The 20818-nt window shown below is 53.7% G+C and overlaps 1 protein-coding gene across 8 annotated transcripts in view; it reads right to left on the reverse strand.

Annotated features, from left to right (window-relative positions):
* The window catches only part of SLC22A23 (solute carrier family 22 member 23), a 128076-nt gene that overhangs the window by 93959 nt on the left and 13299 nt on the right, over positions 1-20818 (reverse strand). For 5 of the 8 annotated variants that reach the window (XR_012500888.1, XM_074347998.1, XM_074347999.1 and 2 more), the window contains exon 2: positions 2463-2566. The exons of the other annotated variants lie outside the window; for them this stretch is intronic. Coding sequence is in view for 4 of the 5 variants with exons in the window: in XM_074347998.1 (XP_074204099.1) it covers positions 2463-2566 (104 nt within the window). In the remaining variant the exon portion in view is untranslated. The remainder of the gene's footprint in view (positions 1-2462; positions 2567-20818) is intronic. 8 annotated transcript variants of the gene reach the window in all.

The raw sequence follows: 20818 nt of genomic DNA on the forward strand, positions 1-20818 counted from the left end.
GGGTGGCCTCCCAGGCTGGATGAGAAATGTAGGAGTTTCGGCAAGAGACCCAAGGAGGGGGGGTCATGGGGAGAGAGTCACGCACGGTCTGGTCCCTCTCCCATCCCAACTAACACGTGACAGGACAATACAGCCTGTCTAGCCCCAAACAGAACAGGTGTGGAGAACTGACTTTTTAAAGAAAAAAGCTTTAGTCTCATCGCATGCTGACTGCAGTCTTAGAAAGTTTAACCTGCGCCTTCATAAACCTCCCCGCGCAGCCACGAAACAGGGCCAACAGCTGCGAAATCTGGAGTTTCCCCTAAATGTGCTTGTTTCCTTTTAATGAGCGCTCTAGCAGGGAGGGAAGTGCCAATAATAAATAAAGAAAGGGTGGAAAACACCAAGCAGCACCAGCAGCCTGCCCCGGCCCTCCCGCTCCAGGTGCCCCTTGCCAGCCCACCACCCCCCGGGAAACGTGGCTGCAGCGCTGGACGCTGGTCACTCCCCTGCCTTCTGTCCCAAGGCCTGAGTGTGACCGGGAGGCCAGGCGGCACGTGTGTGCGAGACGTAAGACATCCCAGCCTGCAAACAGTTTAAACCTCGTAGACTGTTCACAGAAGTCCATGTTTAATCTCCCTACCAAATCGCTGACGAGGGACACGGAAACCCGGTCAAGTCTGTGTGTTTTTATAAAGAAGTGACATGGATTACATCACTGTATCTTCCCAACCTATTTCAGTGCAGATTTCTGGGAAACAAAAGTCCTTGTAATTAAAATATTGGGATTAGAGTCTCTTGTTCAGAATAGCTCACTCTGAAGACCTTTAAGCTCAAGTATTTGCTTTAAAAAAAAAAACAAACAAAAATTACACCCTTTCTCAACTCTGCCAAAAAAACCCAAAAAAAACAAAAAAACCAAAAACACACCCACAAACCCCACAGGTAAACCCCTGGCGCGGGGTTCCCAGGGTCACTGACAACTTCTCTGTTACTGTCCCCAGGCAGTGTGTCCTTAAGAAAAACTTACACATGATGATTAAGCAAATTCTGAACACACAGGAAACTGCACTTCATGCTAATGCCAGCTAATGCCAGCTTTTAGAGAGGCATTTCCAGAACCTGAAAGTGGTCCCTCCGGGCTCCCCTGCCGCACTGTCCCCTAGCTGTCCCTGGAGCTCCAGCCAGCTGTTTCAGCTGGCCACCGTACACAGGACGCCACAGAGCAAAGCCACAGGCATGAGGAGTCTGCTCTGAGTCACTCTTGGTCCTATCTGTCACTGGGTCCAAGATGTCCTTACTCACAAAAAAGTTCCCCTAAAGAGACAAGAATGTCGGGGGCTGCGGGGGTGAGTGGGGGGGGGACAGGACCCCCCGCCTCTCTCCTGGAGCAGCCCTGTCACCTGAAAATCCCATCAACACAGGGCCACCGCCTCCCTGCTCAGAGGTGTTGCCGCTGCGGGCCTGTGAGCACCGAGCGGCTCAGGTCAAAACGCCGCAGGACGGTCCACACCCAGGGTGGTAGGGGGAGGCTCGGGGCCACCACAGGCTTAGTCTCCAACCTAAAAGCTCAGTGAACCTGGGGTTTCACTTAAACTGTGCTTCCGGTTTTGCACTGTGAAACAGGGGTAGCAGCAGTACCGACCTGACGGGGCGCTGAGGACGGGCCGTGCTGGTGCCCGGACAGACTTAGCCCAGCGCCCGGCGACAGCAAGCGGTCAGTTCAGTGAGGGCTACTGATACTGTCACTGTTACTGTGATCACGAATGGGGCCAGGAGCCAAGGAACGCGGACAGCCCTGGCTCCCCGCCCACCCTGCATCTCCATCTGACCAGCCTCTCACGTCACCCTGAACTGCACACCTGGCCCCCACACCCACCCAAGTAACACATATTCATTGTTGCCTCTGGTCACCTCTCCTCCTCTGCCTGCACTGCCCATCTGTCACCCAAATGCTGTCCACTTTTCAAGGTCCCGCTCCCTGTGGACCCGCAGGGGCATCTTCCGGCCAGGCCGACGACAAGGGGGTTCCTCTCTAAAATCTGGGCTGCGTCAGCACAGCCCTACTCATTCAGTTCTTGAGGGGAAGGGTCTCGGCTCCCCCTCCCCATTACTCTATGCCTCCTGTTCGTCCACCCACTTGGGGTCCAGGCCCTGGAGCCCTGAAACTACGTCCTCAGGCTCTTCCTAAGTGAACCCTGCCTGGCAGGGGCAGCGGGGCTGGGGCTGCGAGCCGGTTCTGCTGGACTCCAGCCGCTGGGGAACTGCAGTGAATTTCAGCCCCACTCCAGCAGGGTCTGCGCGGGCACTGGCCGAGGCTCTCGCTCTGCGTTCTGCGGGGCGGGGGCAGCCCGGGCGCCTGCTGTGGCACCACACGGGGCAGAGGGAAGGCTGGGGCGCGGGAAGCTCGCGCTGACCGCGCCGTCGGGCTGCAGAGGCCGGCGGGGGTCCCGGCCTCGCGCGGCAGGCTGGGTGGTACTCACCAGTCAGCAATGCATCCAGTTACCAGGTAGCCCAAGATTAATCCAACCAGTAAGGAGAACTTAGCGACGTGGACCCTCCAGGCGCTATCACACACAAGGTCCCACTAGAGGGGGCAAACAGAAAACAGGTCAGACAGGAGCACACGCAGGCCAGTCAGCCACGCGGCGGCACGGGACCGCGGTCGGGGTCGCGACACCGCCTGACCACCTGCGGCTGTCACACGTGCATACCACTCAGGGTCGCTTCAGTGTTTCTGAAAATCCCATAACGAGAAATACAATTTGGCTTGGGATTTGCAGATACACACTACTAAAAATAAAACAAACGACAAGGGCCTACTGCACAGCACAGGGAACTATATTCAGTAGCTTATAATAACCTAGAATGCAAAAGAATCTGAAAAATAATGTGTATATGCATAATGGAATCACTTTGCTGGACACCTGGACCTACCACAACACTGTAAATCAACTATACTTCAATGAAAAACAAAGGAACACAAAAGAAGTATAGTTTGCCTACAGAAGGCAGTGTAAGACTTTAGTCCAGGACAAATGATAAATTCTGCAGGGTATGACAGCCCCATGAAATCTGGGGATGGTGTTCCTTCTGTCCCTGACACCACAGGGAAGGTGGCCGGCGGGAGAGGGAGGCCGGGCACCCCCGGTCACTGACAGGGCTGTCACACGGCCCTGCAGGTAGGAAGCCCCTGCCAGCTTTTTGCACAGGATTATCATAACATGATGATATTAAAAGTAACCTTTGTGTTTCCATCTCTCAAAACTCCCCAAACTTCCTAAGTCATCTTAAAAATAAAAAGTAAATGTTGAAATAGCAATTTTGAGCATTCTTATTTTTTCCTTGTAAGCGTCCCTGGTGTTTTCCAACAATCCACAGTAAAGGTACCAGCTCCACGTGGAGAGAAAGCCAATCAATGGGCGAATGTAGTTAGATTATTCTTACAACTAAGTTTTATTATTTAAAAAATAAATTAAAACAACCCTTAGTTTTTCCTTCCTCCTTTTATAGAAGCGAGAGAGAAGTGCTTTGTCTATCCCCTCGAAGTGACGCCTGTCCAGGTGGAGCACGTGGGAGGACGCAGCACTCAGTCCACAAACGCCGACGTCCGGCCCAAGGGGCAGACCGCGGGGGTCTCCACTGGTGACGCTGTGAAGACGGCAGCCGCCTCCCCACCCCGCCATCACCCCAGCAGTGGTACTGACGCCTCCTCCAGTGGAAGGAAGTGACTGAGGCGCCAGTGCCGGACTTGGACTCCAGTCAGTGGAGCTGGAAAGGCTGGAGGAGGGAAAGAGACGCCTGAGGTGAGGACACTGAGATGTCAGCACAGAGCGCGGGAGGCAAAGGCAGGGAGCACGGGCCAGGCGTGCGGTGGCCTGGGCTGAGACCTGGTCTTCGTCTGTCCTCCTCCATCCTTCCCCACAGTCGGGCCAGCTCGAGACCTGGAGCACAGCCCACCCTTGGACAATGGGGTGGGTCTGAATGGCCCTGGTCCACATCTACACAGACTTTTTTCAATGGTAAACACTCAGTACAACTCAGTCTGAGGTCGGTGAATCTGCAGACACGGCGGAGCCTCAGGTACAGGGTGGACCACAGATTATACGTGGATTTTCCAGTGCACGTAGGGACGGGTGCCTGTGCCCCTGCGTTGCTCGGGGGTCTCCCGTATAGTGTAGGAGGTCCTCTAGGTCATTGTCTGCTCAGCTCCTGCCCCGCTTCCTCCCTCCCGGAGAGCCTGCAGCCGGCCCCAGCTTTGGGAAGAGCCAAGCTCTGCATCAGTCACCGCAGAGTGAGGCGCTGGCCCAGACGGAGCAGGAAGCCAGCCGCCTGCCACCTCGTCCTCTGGACCCCTTGGGACACACACTTGCTCACCGGTGCCCCCAAGGCACGCTCAACCTTCCAGGGACCTGGGGAGAGTGACCAAGTCCTCTACTTCAACTGCTTCCAGAGTGGCATCTGGGCCAGGATGTCCAGGCTCAGGAAGTAGTGGGGGGATGTGCAGGCACGGAGCACATGGCCCGTCAGCCCCGCCAGCCCCGCCAGCCCCGCCAGCCCCGCCAGCCCCGTCAGCCCCGCCAGCCCCGTCAGCCCCGCCAGCCCCATCAGCCCAGAAGGGGCTAAGGTTTGCTGACGCTGAGGTCTGTTTGTGTGTTTGGGGAGCAGGGCACTGCTGGCTGCCCAGATCCCGTCATTAGGAATTCAGACGCGGGAGTTCTCTACAGGATCGACGTCCTCCCACGCCTGCTCCAGGGCCCGCAGCATCAGCACCACCCGGGGCGGCATCAGAAGTGCCCGTCCATGGGCCTAGGCCAGACCCTGAGGGAGGAGTCTGGAGGGAAGCGCGGCAGGTGGTTTATCAAGCCCTCCAGGTGGCCCTCATGGCCCTTCCTGCCCACGGTGAATGGCTGGCATCGCAGTCCTGGGCTGGGGTTCAAACAATCAGCGCCCAAGAGTGGGGGTGGGGGGGTGGGCGGTCAAGGGCTACAGGAAACACAGAGCAGGGCTGACAACTGCTTCATGCAGCAGACGCGGAAAACTAGAAAACTAGATGTGACCTCGGTGGCTTGTGGGGGCCAGCCCGGAAAACCCACACTCACGTATGTGTTGTTTGTAGGAGAAAATGTATTTTTAATAATAAGCACCTTTTAAGGTGCAACTACGTGCAACTTCGAAAAGGCAGGTTCTGCCCCCTTAATGCGAGCTGCCGCGCCGGAAGTCCTGGTGTGCGCGTGCTCTGCTTCCCCAGCCTGGTCTACACCTTCGGAGGCGGTTTCTAAATCGTTTTCTCTCCTCTCTGTCCTCAAAGTAATCGATTCCAAGAGTGAGACCCTCGTCTCCAAGCACGCCTGGCTCACTAGGAGGGGAGGTGCTCACAACACCAGCCACCACGACGATCCAGTCACATCGTGCCTTCCTGTGCCTCTGCCCGGCGCATTCCTGGCGGGAGCAGGGCACGCCCAGCCCAGGCTGCAGCCCGGGGGTGGGCACCCGCTGCTGGCTCTGTGGCCGAGAATCAGCCTTCCTGTCTCCACCCAGACTTCCACTGATGAGCTTATTTGAGGTTAAGTGGTGCAGAGGCACACAGTCTGCTGCTACTACACAGCTGGGGGACAAGAGAGGTTTCCTAAAAGCATTCAGGGAGGTGGGGAAATTTCCAGGACCGCCGTGAGCTCAGCCCCCTGAACAAGAACCCTCCCTGGCCTTGGGCGCCACGACCCAGTTTAACTGCTACATGGTGAGATGTCCTGCAGTCACCTGGGTGCGAGCTCTACCCACGAACAGGGCAAGGGTAGAAAATTAAAACAGTAGAGAGAGACAGAAGGAAAAGACACAGCCAGCAGGAAAGGAAGCAAGCCTGGTCAGACGTGTCTGCCGGCACTGGGTCCTCAGCCTCGGGGGGCGGGGGGTGGGGGCACCCAGGACAGGGCGGCCGCCTGGCACCTTAACGCCCTCAGTCAGGCTCTGGAGCAGACAGCATCTCTGAGCCAACAAGCAGACGGACCCCAGACCCCAGCAGGCTCCCCAAGATAAAGTTCCTCCTGCCTGGGGGTCCACCTGACATCCCTATAGCCTGGGAGCTGCCCCCCGAGGCTCAGTCCCCCCCCACTGGGTGGGGCCGGGAGTCCCCTGGGACGGCAGCCCTTGCTCGAGCTCTGCTTCTATAAAAATAAAATATGCTTAGGGATGGTATGATCTCCAACAGGATTTCAGAAGAATGAGGAAGCTTTGAACTCACCTTCTTTCAAAATTTGCTCCACTATCAATAAGACACAGAAATCGGTGATTCCACTAAGCAAAGGCAGAGGGACGTTAAAAATCTAAATCGTGCAGAACCAGGACTCGGTGTTGTGGGTTTTGTCTCTGACTTTATCACCCCATCGCCTCCCTCTTCTCGCACCCCCAACACCAGTCAATCACCAGTTCGAGGGGAGCCCCCTTCGAAGCGTACCCTGCACCCATCCCCCACTCCAGCACCACCGTGGATGGCCTGATTTGTGGGGATGTGGTGGGGTTCACTCAGCATCCTTCGGGGTGTGTTCCTGCAGGGGGTGCTGGGAGGCAGAAAGATACCGCTTCCGGACTCCCTTACCACTAAGGTTTCACACGGGACTGAGGTTCTGCTGCGCACTGGCAAACCCCAAAACAGCTTTCAGTGCACAGCCTAGTTCTAATTTTGGGGATGACTTGAATTAGGAAGAGCGTTAAGCAGAGAGTACGTGGCACGGCTGTTTGGCGGTCAGATCAGGCAGGGCTCAGTCTGCGGTGGCTAAGGTGTGATCCCAGAGCCTCGGGTGGACAGTGACCTGATTCCCCAGCCTCCCAACCGTGACACAGTCCTGGGACTGGCCAGACCTCGGGACCTGCTCCAGGCAACCCTCGGGAGGCCCTGGCCACAGGCTCTCACAGTTCAGTGAGCACTGATGTAACGATCAGAGCTCCCTGGGATGGAGTGTCCGGAGGAAGGGGGCAAGGGTCTCTGTGCGTTGACCCCTCAAAGCCATTCCCTGCACAACAGCGAGGACAGCCCTCTAAGCACACACTTCATCACTTGGTCAGCGGGTTTAACGAGCCTGTGAAGTGGCTGAAGTCACGGCTCTATTTCATCATCTCAGGCCTGCTTCCTTTGCCACTGCTCCAAGACCAGGGTCCACCCACGGTGCTGCCCCCGCGGTGAGGGAACTGACCCCAAAAAGTGACCTCGATCTTAGCTGCATGTGTTCTGTTCATGAAAAAGGACGGAAGTTACAGAAAATCTGGTTGACTGTTTCTCTACCTACACAGCTCAAGGATAAGCGACAAGAAATAAAATTTATATTATTTTCCAAGGAGTCATCTAATTGCTTGACTTGCCAGAGCAGAGGAATGCTCACCAAGGAAACGAATGGAATTCCTAAAGAAGACAGAAAATAAACGGGAGACGAGGAAAACAATCTTATTTTCAGCAACAGTGAGTACTAGGACAAAGTCAAATGCAAAACAAGAAGATTGAAAAAATCGGAAGGAAAAAGATGACTTGTCCAATTTTGCAGGGGAGAGAGAGTCCCGAAGGCTAAAAACCGAGGGGAAAAAAACTGCCCAAGGCAACGATGCTGGGTTTTATAAGTTTATCTGTTACTCCTTAATTATTTATTTATTTTACTTATTATCTAAAACCTCCATGCATCAAAAATACCATAAAACAAAACTGTGAAGACCTAAATCTGTAAAATACATCAGCGAGATCAGAACAGGACACTGCAGAATATGCCACTTTGGCATAAGGATGACTTGGAGCAGGAGGCCAATGAGAATCAGCAGAGACAGAAAGAAGCCGCCTCTGAGCTCCCCTCATCTGCCTAAAAGCAGACACTTGTGAGAAACCAGCACGGACATGAATCCCCTTCCCCGGGGAAGTTCTGTGGCCGTGAAGACAGGAAGTCACAGAAAGTCAGCCCCGAGATGTGTCTGCGAACAACCTCCTTAAAACAACCCTCATTTCCATTGGTTCCCTCACATTGCTCCCTCTCAAGCTCGCCGCTCCTAAAAGCCTGAACCCCTTCTCCTCTGCCTCCTTGTTTCTCTACAAGTATATTTTTCTTTTGCTAAGATGCTCCCTGAGCCCAAGGTCCAGCCACCCCTTTGAGTTACTGGTCCCCACGCGCTCCCGTGTGCAGCTGCATGTGGCAATGAACCGTTTCGTTTCCCCCCGTCCAGCCGCCTTTCGTCAGTCTGGTTTCCCGGGCCCCAGATGCAGAACGAGAGGGTGGAGGAGAAAGGTTTTGCCCTCCCCTACAATATCCAAAGGGTTACTATCCTTAGTAAGTGTTCGCACAGCAGCGTAGACTGATACTCCAACTAGAGTTGGGTGAAGCGCCCGACAGCTAACAAAATGCGAAACAAATGGTTAAAACAAACAAACAAACAAACCACAAGGGAAATGATCAACTCCGCTAGTGAAAATCAAATCTCAGTATTTTGTTTTCAAAAAAAACTTTTTTAATTTCCCAAAGATGGAGGATAAGTAAAGGGGGTCAAACCTGGATTGGGAGGCACTGTGCTTCTGGAAGGCCATCCAGCAACACGCGTCCCATGAACACTCTATCCCAGCACCTTCCTTTCTTAGAATTCTTTCCCAAAGAGATTATCAGAGATGCCCACAGAGGTCCTGGTGCAGTGCTGTTCACTGGCTGTCATTTGTAAGAGTGAAAAGATGGGACCTTGACTTAGGTCCAGCAAGGCTACACAGCACTAACATTTCTGCTTTTGAAAGCTAACGAGCAAGAAAAATGCTCAGGACATAACAGGATGAGAGAGTCTCGGAAAAAAGAAAGTGTGAGCAGAAGAGACGTTGACGTATGCACGGAGAGTTAGGAGACACCCCAAAATATTTAAAGTGACTGTTTCTGGAGGCTTGAGTTTTATTTTCAATTTTATACTTTCCTTGACTCTTCCAAACTTTCTACAATAAATCTACAAACCTCATAATGAGAGCAAAAGACACAGGTAGAAGTAGTGTAGGTGGTACTGCCACAGTGGTAGGTGGAAGTGAGGGTGGTGGGTGTGAGACAAAAACCATTAAAAACGAAAAAACAGCCACCAAAAAACCGCCTCACCTTTTCAGGAATACGCATTTAACACAACCTAGGAACTCAGGCCCCCGGAAGCTCGTTTGCAAAGTGATTGGAAACAAACCAGGTCTTCGTTTACTGATGTGAACGCTCACTGACTGAAGCAAAAAACGCTTTTTAGGGAACTAAGTGAAAAACTGCCCCCCAAGACCCCCATTGGAGCTCAGTCCATCAGAAACCACGAGGGATTCACCAGTTACTAAGGCAAAGTCTGCTCTAAACCCAAGGAGTCAGTGGAGATAAAAGGAAACATTTCTTCTCCAACTACAAAGGGGATGAGGCCGCTTAACATTTCAAAAGCTTAAATAAACCAAAACTCCTGACTGAGTTGTGAGAATTTAGAGAAATGCAGGGTCAGCATTCTTCTGCAAGCTTTTCCTCCCCCTAAAGCAGCATTTGAGTGGCCCCTCATGAAGCCCCGCTTCATGCACTGAGGATTTGCCCTGCTCTGCCTTTCTTAACTGGAGACAATGGACGTGGCAATACAGACACAGGCAGACAGACATTCGGACACACAGACACAGACACACACACGCGCGCACACACGCACGCACGCGCGCACTCCATCCTGAAGACTGGTCACGTGAGCTGAGCTGATGGAGCACAGTAGCCACCATCAGCTTCTCAACTTCTAGGCAGCCTACTCTGGCCTGAGATTTTCAGCGGGTTTTTTTTAATCTAGCAGTATTTGGATTTCTTTTCCCCTAAAAGACTATCAAAATTCAGGAAATGCCGCATGTTTTGAAAACCCCAAATTACTCTCTGCTTCTTGCCTCTAAGCTCATCCTCCAATTTTAGAAGATTCACTGCCGGCAGTAGCCAGCACAACTGCCAATTAGAGCTGGCACTCTTGCAAGCTTCCTCGGACGACATAACGAACGACCTTGCCAGATCCGCCGGGAGAACTTTTTCTTTTCTTTTCCTTTTTAGTTTTGTTTCTGTTTGTCATTAAGTGCGGCTCAAATGGCGCTTCCACTTTCTTTTTTTCCCCCAACTTGGTGCCAAAAACCCAAACACGGCTCGCCGAGGGCAAGAGCTGGACGGGCCGGCGCCTGCTGACGGAGATGCGTGTGCAGGGCGAGCGTCACAGCTGGTCCACCTCTCCAGCTTCACGTGGCCCCATTTTTGACTAAGGCCATCATTTCAGATGCATTCCAACCCTCTCGCGGTGACCTCTGTGTTGGTCTCTTTTCCTTCCCGCGACAACCGTCACTCCACCGCCCTCTCCCTGGAGCACCGCCTTCCCCGGAGGGAGACAGCCGGAAACAATTGCTTCCAATTGTCACCATTGGGGGCTTTCCCAGTTCTTGCTGAATTTGACCATTTTTAAAGGGCTGGAGACATAAAACCTCTAATTTACTCTACAGCGCAGGGAACTACATTCTGTATCTTGCAATATAATGACAAAGAATTGGGGGAAAGAATATAGATGTATACACACATACCAGTACAACCGACTCACTGTGCTGCACACCCGAAACTAGCACAACATTGTGAATCAACTATACTTCAATAAATAAATAATTTTTTTGAAGAGAATTTAAAAGGGAAAATACAGAAAATTAACCACCTACACAGGCCCTAAGTAGCGGCACAGAATCGTCTCTGGGAGACGACACCGGGCACTCAAGCTCCCTTTACTTCTTCTTAAAGGAAACAAGGGTGTATATACAGCTCTCAGCAGGGGTTGACACTGCCTGGTGCAACGCCCTCTCTGGCACGGGGGGACGGTGAACACGTACCCCACGGGCGGTGGAGATTATGAATAAGCAATGCCCTTCTTTCAACCAACATCTTGGAGAGTATTTCTAAATCCTGCAATGCATAGTTTACTACCTCAAAGAAGAAGGGAAATTAAGAGGAAACCCTATAAATTAAAGAGGGCTATTGCAAAGCCAGAAAGAAAGAGGGGGAAAAAAACTGCACAGCCCTAAGCATTCAACCTGAGGAAATATTCACCCAAGTGAGATCGACACACCGGCTTCCAGCCCATCATTGATATTAAGTAACTGAAAGGCTCTAAGTGAGAAATTAAAAGCTTGTTTCATGTGTTACTAAAAGGCATCTTTCAGGAGGATACAGTACAAGAGCAAAACTGGACTTTAACACCTAATTCTGGAAAGGAGCCAAGTGTGGGGAACTTCTCACCATAGGATCAGGGAATCCTTGGAATGAGAAGAATCTCATGACGCAGGTGATCGATCCGATCCGGGAAGGAAACTTATCTTTCACTTGCGAAAACAAGTGCCTGGTCCCTTCCCTTCGCACTGCCTGGAAGGCAGTGACCCTGCCTTAGCGCAGCCCCGTGAAGTTCCTGTGTGCCTGACTCACTGCTCCCCTCTGTGCACCGGCCTGCCCCCTGCCTGCCTGCGGCCACCAGCAGCTCCCCCAAGCCTCAGTGCCCTCTGCCCATCCCACAGTATCCACACACACCCTAGTTTTTCTGGCTCCATGTCTATTCAAAGGATAAAACTCATTTCAATCAAAATCATTTAACATTATGTATCACCTGCGGCTTGCAGAATGGCAGACTTTCTGTAACACTGGCACTTTCCCTTTCAAGGGGCGTCTATTACCTTGGCAAGCACACGACTCATTACAAGGGGTCCAAAATTAGAAAGACGCAGTGAGTACATTTCCATATTTCTATCTGGCTTAATAAACGCTATTGAGAAGTTCCTTCTGCCTAGCATCCCTGCTCTGTACTTCTGTGGTGTCCTGGACGCACGGTTAACACCCAGACACTTTATCGCGACGTATCACGACTGCCTGTTGTTTACGGATCTTTCTTTCCCAGCTCAGGGGCTGGTCAAATGCGGCCCTGCCACCTGTTTTGTACATAAAGTTTTACTGGAGCCCGGCTGCACTGGCGTTCACGCGCCGTCTCTGCCGATACCCAGCTGCGTGTGCAGAGCTGCGTGGTTACAACACAGACCGTCTGGCCTGCAAAGCAGAAGATGTTTACTCTTCAGCCCTTCGCGGGAAGTCTGCAGCCCTGACAGTAGACAGGGAGTTCCCTGAAGAGAGGGACCACGTCCCTAGTCTCCAAGCCAACGTCTGGGATGGGGCAGGTGCGAGGGGACAGCACCCAGGAGGCAATGACCGTCTTCTCAACCCTCTTTCTCCCTGCGATTATTGCTTCAGATAGCACTCAAATAATTCATACATCATTATTTTACACAATTTATACAGGCAATCTAGTTTTTAAATGTTTCTGCCAAGCTTTTCACTATTAGTAATTTTCCCCGAGGAAGAAAGAATTTCAGGTTTCTTATAAAAGTCAATAGAATATTGGATATATGAGAAATTTATTTAAAAGAATAATTCCCTCATAATAGAACAAGTCTATTATGTAAATTAAGCATCGTCTCAACACGTGTGAAGCGCCCACCATGGTCTGGGCGCACACGGCTCGCTGCTTTAACAACAGTTCTCTTCCCGGCACCATGATGGTCCCACAACCTGGGCTTATTACAGGCGTGTCCACTTTACAGGCGAAGAGACTGAGGCCAAGGGGAAGCAACTGGTCCAAGGTCACACAGCTCTTCAGGAGAAGATTAGAAATCCACGTCTGATTAAAACTCATGTTCCTCCCCCCCAGTAAACTCAAAGAAACAGCCCTCGTTCATGCAAATACAAACAATTCTCTGGTTTATATTAAATTGTTATCGGTTTATAGCATTTGTCCTGCCAAGTACTCGACAGTCTTCAGGTGGAAGCAGGACGGGTGTAGCTGTTACTTCATCATTACGATGACAAGAATAGCTCGTGAAGTCCCTGTGAGCAGCAGGAGAGCAGTAAAAGGCAGCCATCGAAACTTACATGCCCAGAGCTTACCTTTCCATAGCATTTTAGTACCAAACTGCCGGGAAAGTCAAGGTCAGCCTCCTAATTTTAAAACTGAGAAACCTGAAGCCCAGAGAGGGGAAATGACTTGCTCAAAATAAAAAAGCTTGTGGCCGAGCCAAGCCTCCTGGGCCGCAGTCGGCCCAGCCTGGGAGCCGTGGAAAGTCTTCCCCTGACAGGCCACCCTTGTGTGTAGGGACACGTGGCTCTCCTGCAGAACGGCCAGGGCAGTCACAGCCGAGCAGGACAAGGGTGTGTGGCCCAGCTCCGGGCCTCACGGTCATCTGTCAGTCCAAGGCCCTGGCATCATGAAGGGTTTTTAAAAAATTAACTCAGCACTTTAGCTGAGACCAATTCTCGGGCTGCTTGTCAGGCGGTTATATGAGCATACGAATCAGGGTGGCCGAGCAGCGACCAGCTCTCCTGTTCCAGCACCGGCCAGCCACCTTGAAAGGACATGAAGGACATCGAGGGGAATGGCCTTTATAGACAAGCGTGTTGTCTGCTTTGTCTGCCTTTAGCTGGGAGCGCACAGCCGGGACTCTAAATGACCACCTCCTCCAGGAAGGCAGCCACGCCAACCCACTAGAACAAGGTTCACAGAACCCTCGGCGGCGCCCACCCCGCTACCAAACTCACCAGAAGTCTGGGAGAACACTGATTGTGGAATTTTTACCAACGTGGCCCTTCCCTGCGTTGCACTGAGTTGGGCTCTGGTTTGACCGTGGTCTCTGAGGAAGAGCATCGTCTTATGAATAAGAGCTGGAGGCTCGGAAGGTAGAGCTGACCTGGGGGCTGGGCCGGGGGCGGCCGCGGGAGCAGCAGGGCATCACGTGACCGCAGATGCCCGGCCCACGGGCCTGAGTTTTGACTCATGTCACGTGACTGGGGTAAGTGACCTCGCGTCCTGGGGCCTCAGCTGCAACCTCTATGACAAAGGAGTCATAAAAGCTGTCATGCAGGTGTGTGGTGAGTCAAAATTAATCTAAAGCAGGTGCCTCGCGTCACCACGGCCACACGTGACTACGACTCACTCGTCTGTGTCGTTGAAGCAGCTCTGTGGGGGCTTCTGTCTGGCAGTGAGTAACACCTGACTGAGAACTGATCAAGCCGCTTTGCCAAGGGCCGGGATATTGAGAGTCTGCGCCACTCTTCGGGCCTGACCCTGACGGGTCCCAGTGCAGGGGTGCTTCCATGGGGACATCCTGTCTGCACAGCCGGCACCAGCACAGAGCGCGGGCGGGCGAGCAGGTGCTCCGGGCACAGCTGTGTGCACAGCTGGGGGACCAGGCACCTCCCACGCGGGGTCCACACGCGCTTCACGTCCCTCCCCAGAGTGTGGATGTGACGCCCTTTGCTTTGACCTCGTCAGCAGAGATGGGACAGCATACAGCCCCACGTCCCAGACGTCCTGCTGTCAGTCATTAAATGTATCATTTAAGAACCAACCAAAGGAGGTTGGTTCTCAAAAGCTTACAACCCTATTCCACCAAAAGGGTGTTTGCATTTTTTTCCCTTGAACCAACTATTAATCTCCCCAAAACACTGAGCTGAACTGGTAACATGACAGAGCAGTTTCCCCGAGGAAGGGCCCTGGCTGTCCACTCCCGGTGCCTCCGACATCCCCTGGGACAAGCTCATAGACAGCTCTCCGAGGTTTTCCCCAAATAAAACCGAAAAGTGTCCTTAAGCCACAGCCAGCATTGTCTCCCCGAGGAGATCGCTCTCTGCTGTGAACCAGTTCCCCCGAGGACAGACCCCAGGGACCCGCATCAGCCCGGCCAGCACAGGGGAGGGGAACCGGGGGCAGACCCGGCAGAGGAGGGAGGAAGGGGCAGAGACCCCTCAGGCCAAAGTGATGGCAGGCAACCAGGCTGGGCCTCAGATGGTCTCCCACGTAGGCCCCCGACGGCAGCGTGGGTGTTCTGGGCCCCCATCACCCGCCAGGCCAGTCAGAACCACACGGGGTGTAACACTGGCGACTGGCCTGGGACAGGCAGCTCCGGAGAGACGTCTTCTGCCGGGAGTGCATTTGGGACGACGGCACTCGGGACCCTGTGCAGCAGCGCAGCCCGAGAACCCCCTGGAAACCGGCTCTCTCTGCGACAGTACTAACTGCGTCTGAGTTTGGGGTTTGGTGCGCTCAGCCTTGCTAATTAAACCAGGGTACCTGGACACCATCCCAGCCGAAGGCGTCCTCTGACAGGGTGCAATTCACAGACGACCAAACGAAAAGGTTCCATTAACCACCCGCTCCAGAGAGCGGCCCTTACACGGCTGGTCACAGGGGAACCAGGACCACCTCTGGCACTCCCCACGCCTCTCCCTCCCTCTAGGGCTCACAGGAAGCAAAAGATGGGACAGGGGAACAGACCGTAAATGGAACCTGCGGCTGGACTGTCCTGCCTCGCGTGACTGCATCTTTAAGACGCATTCACTTCTAAGGCTGCAGCTGAGGCATTTTCTGCAGGTGCTCGAAAGGGCACCGATGCCTGTTCATCTGGGTAACAGCTGGAGTGGAGCTGGAGTCTCTCCCGCAGGACTTCTCAGGGCCTTTACCATTCCCGTGCACCGTGAAGCCCGAAGAGGGAGCTCTGTGGCGGCACTTCCCAAACTCAGGGGCCTTGGAAACCACCCCCGACACACACATGTTACTGGGCATGTTTTCAGGTTGCAGCACGAGAGGTGTTGCCCTGGACTTTTCCTTGGGCCTGTGACCTAATCTACGGTCATAAGACAAACTACAGCACGTGACAATTCGGGATTTTGAGCCTGGGGTAAAAATTCTGCCACCCCTGCATCTCCACAAGGGGAGGAGGGCTGCTGTTCATGTGTGTCAAAGGGCAGTCAAAGGAAGCACAGGGCTCTGCTTTCCACCTTTGACCAGAGAAAATAAAAATGACAATGATGCTCCTCTGACTTCGCCAGAGACTGTAAAGGTTAATTGGTAACAGACGGACAAACACTAAATACTCGCAGGAAATGATATGCAAAAGGTCAGGCACAACAAAAAGCGGCACCGTGTGCAACTCAGCCTCCTTGGACAGAGATGGACCTGCGCCGCACGTCCCCATCGCTCTGGCAGGAGGACGCTCGAGCCCAAGTCCAGTGGCGTGTGCGTCCTCTGCAGCACCCTGTAGGGAGTCCACACACCCAAAAGACGCGAAAGCAGGGACACAGACAGATATCTGTACATCCATGTGCAAAGCAGCTTTATTCACAACAGCCAGAAAGGAGAAGCAGCCTGTGGGTCTGCAGACACATGAATGGACACAGAAAAGGTGGTGAAATAATATTCCACAATGGAGTACTATTCGGCCCTGAAAAGGAAGGAAATCCTGACACTGGCTACAACATGGATGAACCCTGAGGACATGAAGTTCAATGAAATAAGCTCATCACAGAAGGACAAATACTGTCTGATTCCACTTATATGAGGTCCCTAGAGTCGAACGATTCACAGAGACAGAGGACGGTGGGTGCTGGGGCGGAGGGAGGGGCATGGGGAGTTAGAGTTTGAAGCAGGTGGAGTTTCTGTCTACGAAGATGAAAAAGTTCTGGAGATGGATGGCGGTGATGGTTGCACCACACTGTGAATGTACTTAGAGCTAATGAACTATATATACACCTAAATGGTTTAAATGGTAAATTGAATTATATATATATTTTACCAAAATTTTACAAAGTGAAATAAAATCGTGTAATGACAGTTCTATCAATGACAAGCCCAGGAGGTGAACGGTCATGTTTTGCTTCAACACAGAAGGCACGCCCTGTCTTGAAGAGCTGGAGTCCCGGACACCACTCCCTGCCTGCACGGTCTGTCTTCCGGATTGGTCTCAGAAAACCCCCTCCAGGGCCCGACCTCTCTGCCTGGATCCGCTCTCCACCGGAGAGCACGCTCCTGACGGGGAGACATGAGAAAAGGACGCGTGACGTGCCTTCCTGCCTCTCATGACACCTGCTCCCTCCCTCGGCTTCAACTTCTCGCAAAGCTCAAGCCAGGCTCCCAGCTCTTAGGTTCTGACCTCACACAAATTGGTATGTCCCTCTGTGTCACCACCGGGGGCATCCTGGCCCAGGCCCCTGGGGGCTCCTCTGCGTGTTCAGAGGGTGGCACGGCTTCAGTATTTAGTGACTTAATTACCGGTTGGACCCCAGGAAACACGGGGCAGAAAGTGTTATCCTTGCTGTCAAGTCTAAGGGTGGAAGACAGGCTGTGGCGGCAGGTGCCCTTGAGATGCTGGGAGCGCACATCGGAGGGGCCCGGGGCTCTGTCTGGCCGCGACTTCCGCTTCTGAACTTTCCAAGCCTTGGCCAGGCAGGGGCTCGGGAGTTAGTGGAGAGACAAGTGCACTGGAAGAGATCAGAAGTCTGGGGCAGGAAGGAGGCCAGCCCTTGGGGCAGGCACGGAGTTAGAGAAGGGCGGAACTCAAATATCAACTGAAATTAGACCTTACAATGGCTCCAGCTTGACGCCCCTCTTGTTAGAAACACCCTGATCAAGGAAGGCAGCCTTGCGGGAGGGCAGAGCGTGTGCTTAGCATGTACAAGGTCCTGGGTTCAATCCCCAGCACCTCCATCAAATAAATAACCGTATGAATGAATAAACCCAATTACCTCCCCTGCCAAAAAATAAAACCAACAAACAAAAAAAAGGAAGGCAGCCTTTCTGAGGAAGAGGACCAAATCCCTGAGCTCACTGCTCAGGGGACAGAGGAGAGAAAGGGAGAGAGTGACTGGGTGCAGAGGCATTGGGGGGGTCGTCAGGTCCAGCCTTGTTTCACACGGCACCCACAGGTGGGCACCCTGAGCACAAGGGTGCAGACTCTGGGTCAGTCACTGGTCAACAGACTGAAAAGACACGAACGAGCCCAGATGAACTCTCGGGTCATTTATACCTGGTGGGAGCTGCTGCACCTCTTAGCTAAGCCTCGTCGCCCAGGTGTTTCCTGAAGGCGAGAAAGCAGTGTAGCCACGCGTGGCCGAGGCCCAGTCGGCTGGCCACACACCACCTAGAAGGTCCTTTGCCGGGGCTGATCTCAATTTCGTCCCATGACCTTCCAGAGGTTTTGTTTCAAGGTGCCAAGTTAACAGCTGGGAAACTGTGGGAGATGTACGATGCATCAGGCCGTTTACAAGAGGACCGCCCTCCCGGCCCAACAGCGGCTTCTTGAGAAAAGGACTCGGGTCTCAAAGTGCACACTCTTGGGAGAGGGAGCTCCAAGATGGCATTTCACTTAATCCCCACAAAGCCCATGCATTAAGCGGCATCTCTGCCTCAGAAATCAAGTTCCAGGAGGCTAAGTAGCTCCGGGAGGTGGAGGTTTGAGCGGTGAAGTGAGAAGACCTAGGGATGGAGCCCCGGGTCTCCTGCCCCGGCCGCCGGGCCCCCTGCGCTCCGCACGGCCCTGCCCGCGGCACAGCTGTCTCTGCCGGGCCAACCCCGGCTCACGGCTGCCAGTCCGTGACCAAGCCCCCAAGTAATCATTTTTCAGAATGTCTTTTTTCAAATCATAGGGCTGCTTTTACAAAACCTGAAGGAACCAAGCTTCCTGGCTGCTGTGTACAACCGCCATCCGAAACCCCACCGACCCACGCGTGGAGCTGCCTCCAGGGAGGTCCTGCTTCTTTGGCTCAGTAACTCCAACAGCCACCACGATAAAGCATCATTTATGCCGAACGTGGTGGGACTTCCAACTCGTAAACCGCCCTCCAGGAAAGTGCATCCCTGGTTGCTTAACCTGCTTCCACAGGCGCGCGTTCATCCTGGGAGGATGCGTGTGCCCGGCCACAAAGACGCATCCCGACAAAACGCCAAGTGACTCACAAACATGAAGAAACGCAGAAACCCTGTGAAAAGCGCCACGGTTTATCAATGTTCAAAAACGGTGGGAGCCGGCCACCTGCATTTCCTTCCGTTAAGGTCTGCAGGCTGGATGGGGGCCCTGGAGGGCTGACTCTCCTCTCACGCCCACTCCTGCTGGGAATAATTAACACCGTGCCGCTGGCCAAATTCCGTAGCATCTTAGCCTCCGTTTCCCCACCTGTCAGATGCTGAGAAGGGCGGGGGGGGGGGGGGGGGGGCGCTGCTTAGAGCGGCCAGCGCGCAGCTGGGACGTGCTGCTCAAAAGGAGTGGGTCCTCCCCGCGAGAACGTCACAGGTGAGGCCATGACTCTGCTCTGCGCACAGATTGAAGCAGGTCACTAACGGAAGGCGCTGAGCACCGTCGTCCTCACTCGGCAGGAGAAAACGCCTTTTAAAGACTGAAAAGCCCACTCTTGGCATCGTAACTGGGCCTCTAAGTTCTGGTCACCTTCCGCCTGTTCAAGGTCATTTCCGTTCCCCTCCAGACTTACCGGCTGTAGTTTTTCTTTCTCCACCAGCCTCCCTTTAGTCACGTATCTGAGACTCTGTGCAAAGCAGGACCAAGTTTACAAATGCGGGAAAACAAGATGGCAGGCGAGAAGCTAATTACGGAGTGAAGCCGCAGCTTATGCTTAAACCACAATTCAGTTCAGCTCAAGCCTGTTATCAGCCGGCACACGGAACCAAAAAATGCAAACCGCCCTCCTAGCCTTGATGATATCCGCTTTTGAAAAGCTGCTTCTTATGGGACTTCCCAGGAAAAGATTAAAAACAAATCTTCTATTACAATGGAATAATAAAAACCCTGCTCTGGAGCCCAGAAGAGCTGGCGGCTCAACGTGCCACAGCCCCAGAAGTTTCCGAGCTGCGGACAGGCCCCGACAAGGGCGTGCCACCTTCCCACCTTCCTCGACCTCTCACTGGGTGACCACTGGTCGATGCATCTTTGTTTCCTACTCAAAAGTTACTGCTGAGAGCCAGCTAAGACACCCACAGCCCCGGACACTCGGCTGCGTCTCCCACCTGCAGCCCTGGGCTGCTCTTCCCCAGGGACGCAGGAGCGCCAGGCACAGAGCCTCAGGAGGAGGACGGCAGTGGGCTGGCTGACGGACAGTGCTGTGAGCACTTGAGGACAAAGGATCTCGCTGGCTGGGACAGATGGGCAGGTGGCGCCTGGGGTCTGTGCCCCCTGGAGCCGGGCGGTCGGCTCCAGTTAGTGGAGGGGCCCCTGGTCCGCAGTCCTGGTGACCAGGCTGACTTTCAGAGGGACACGTGTCGTGGGGGATGTCATGCTAGGACCACCCCGGGCGCCCCGCCTGTGCAGAGGGGGCCACCCAGCTCTGTTACTCAGATACCGTAAACCATGTTTGCGTCTGGCTCTGGCCTCTAGCACTCTGTGTCCCTGTCCCCCGGGGAGCTCTCGTTTCCTGTCGCTGAAAACACTATCAACCCTCCTTAATGGGAATTAATTATGGAAAAGGCGAGTCTGAATGAGAGCCATGTTGAAAATAAATACCTTTTACTTGCAAATAAATGTTCCCTTTTCAAGTAATTAACCACCGTTCTAAGCAGAGGGTCAAAGGACCCATTTAACGAGTGGGTCACCGGCACTACCCGTTTGTAGGTAAACACGCTGGGGCCTCCCAGGCTGGGCTGACCCCGTGTGGACCCTCGGGCTGCAGCACTCATCCGCTCAGCAGACCCTTCTTCGGGGGGCGAGGCCCGGCCGGGTGGTCGTTCACTCCCTGCAGCATGAGACGCCCCCTGCAGGGGAGCCACGGTCTCACCCGGGCTGACCCCGGGCCGTCTGCTGGGCGAGGTCAGGGAGCACAGTGAACTCCTGTACTAGCCGCACCAGGGTGTCTCCGACTTGGTGTTCCTGACATTTGGGCCGGGTCACCCTTGGCTGCGGGGGGCTGTCCTGTGCCCCGTGGTCAGCAGCACCCCGTCCCTGCCCACCAGATGCCAGTAGCACCCCTGTCTCCGCTGTGACAACCAAAGTGCTTCCGGG

This window comes from Camelus bactrianus, chromosome 20 (assembly GCF_048773025.1).
Source record: "Camelus bactrianus isolate YW-2024 breed Bactrian camel chromosome 20, ASM4877302v1, whole genome shotgun sequence".
NCBI lineage: Eukaryota > Metazoa > Chordata > Mammalia > Artiodactyla > Camelidae > Camelus > Camelus bactrianus.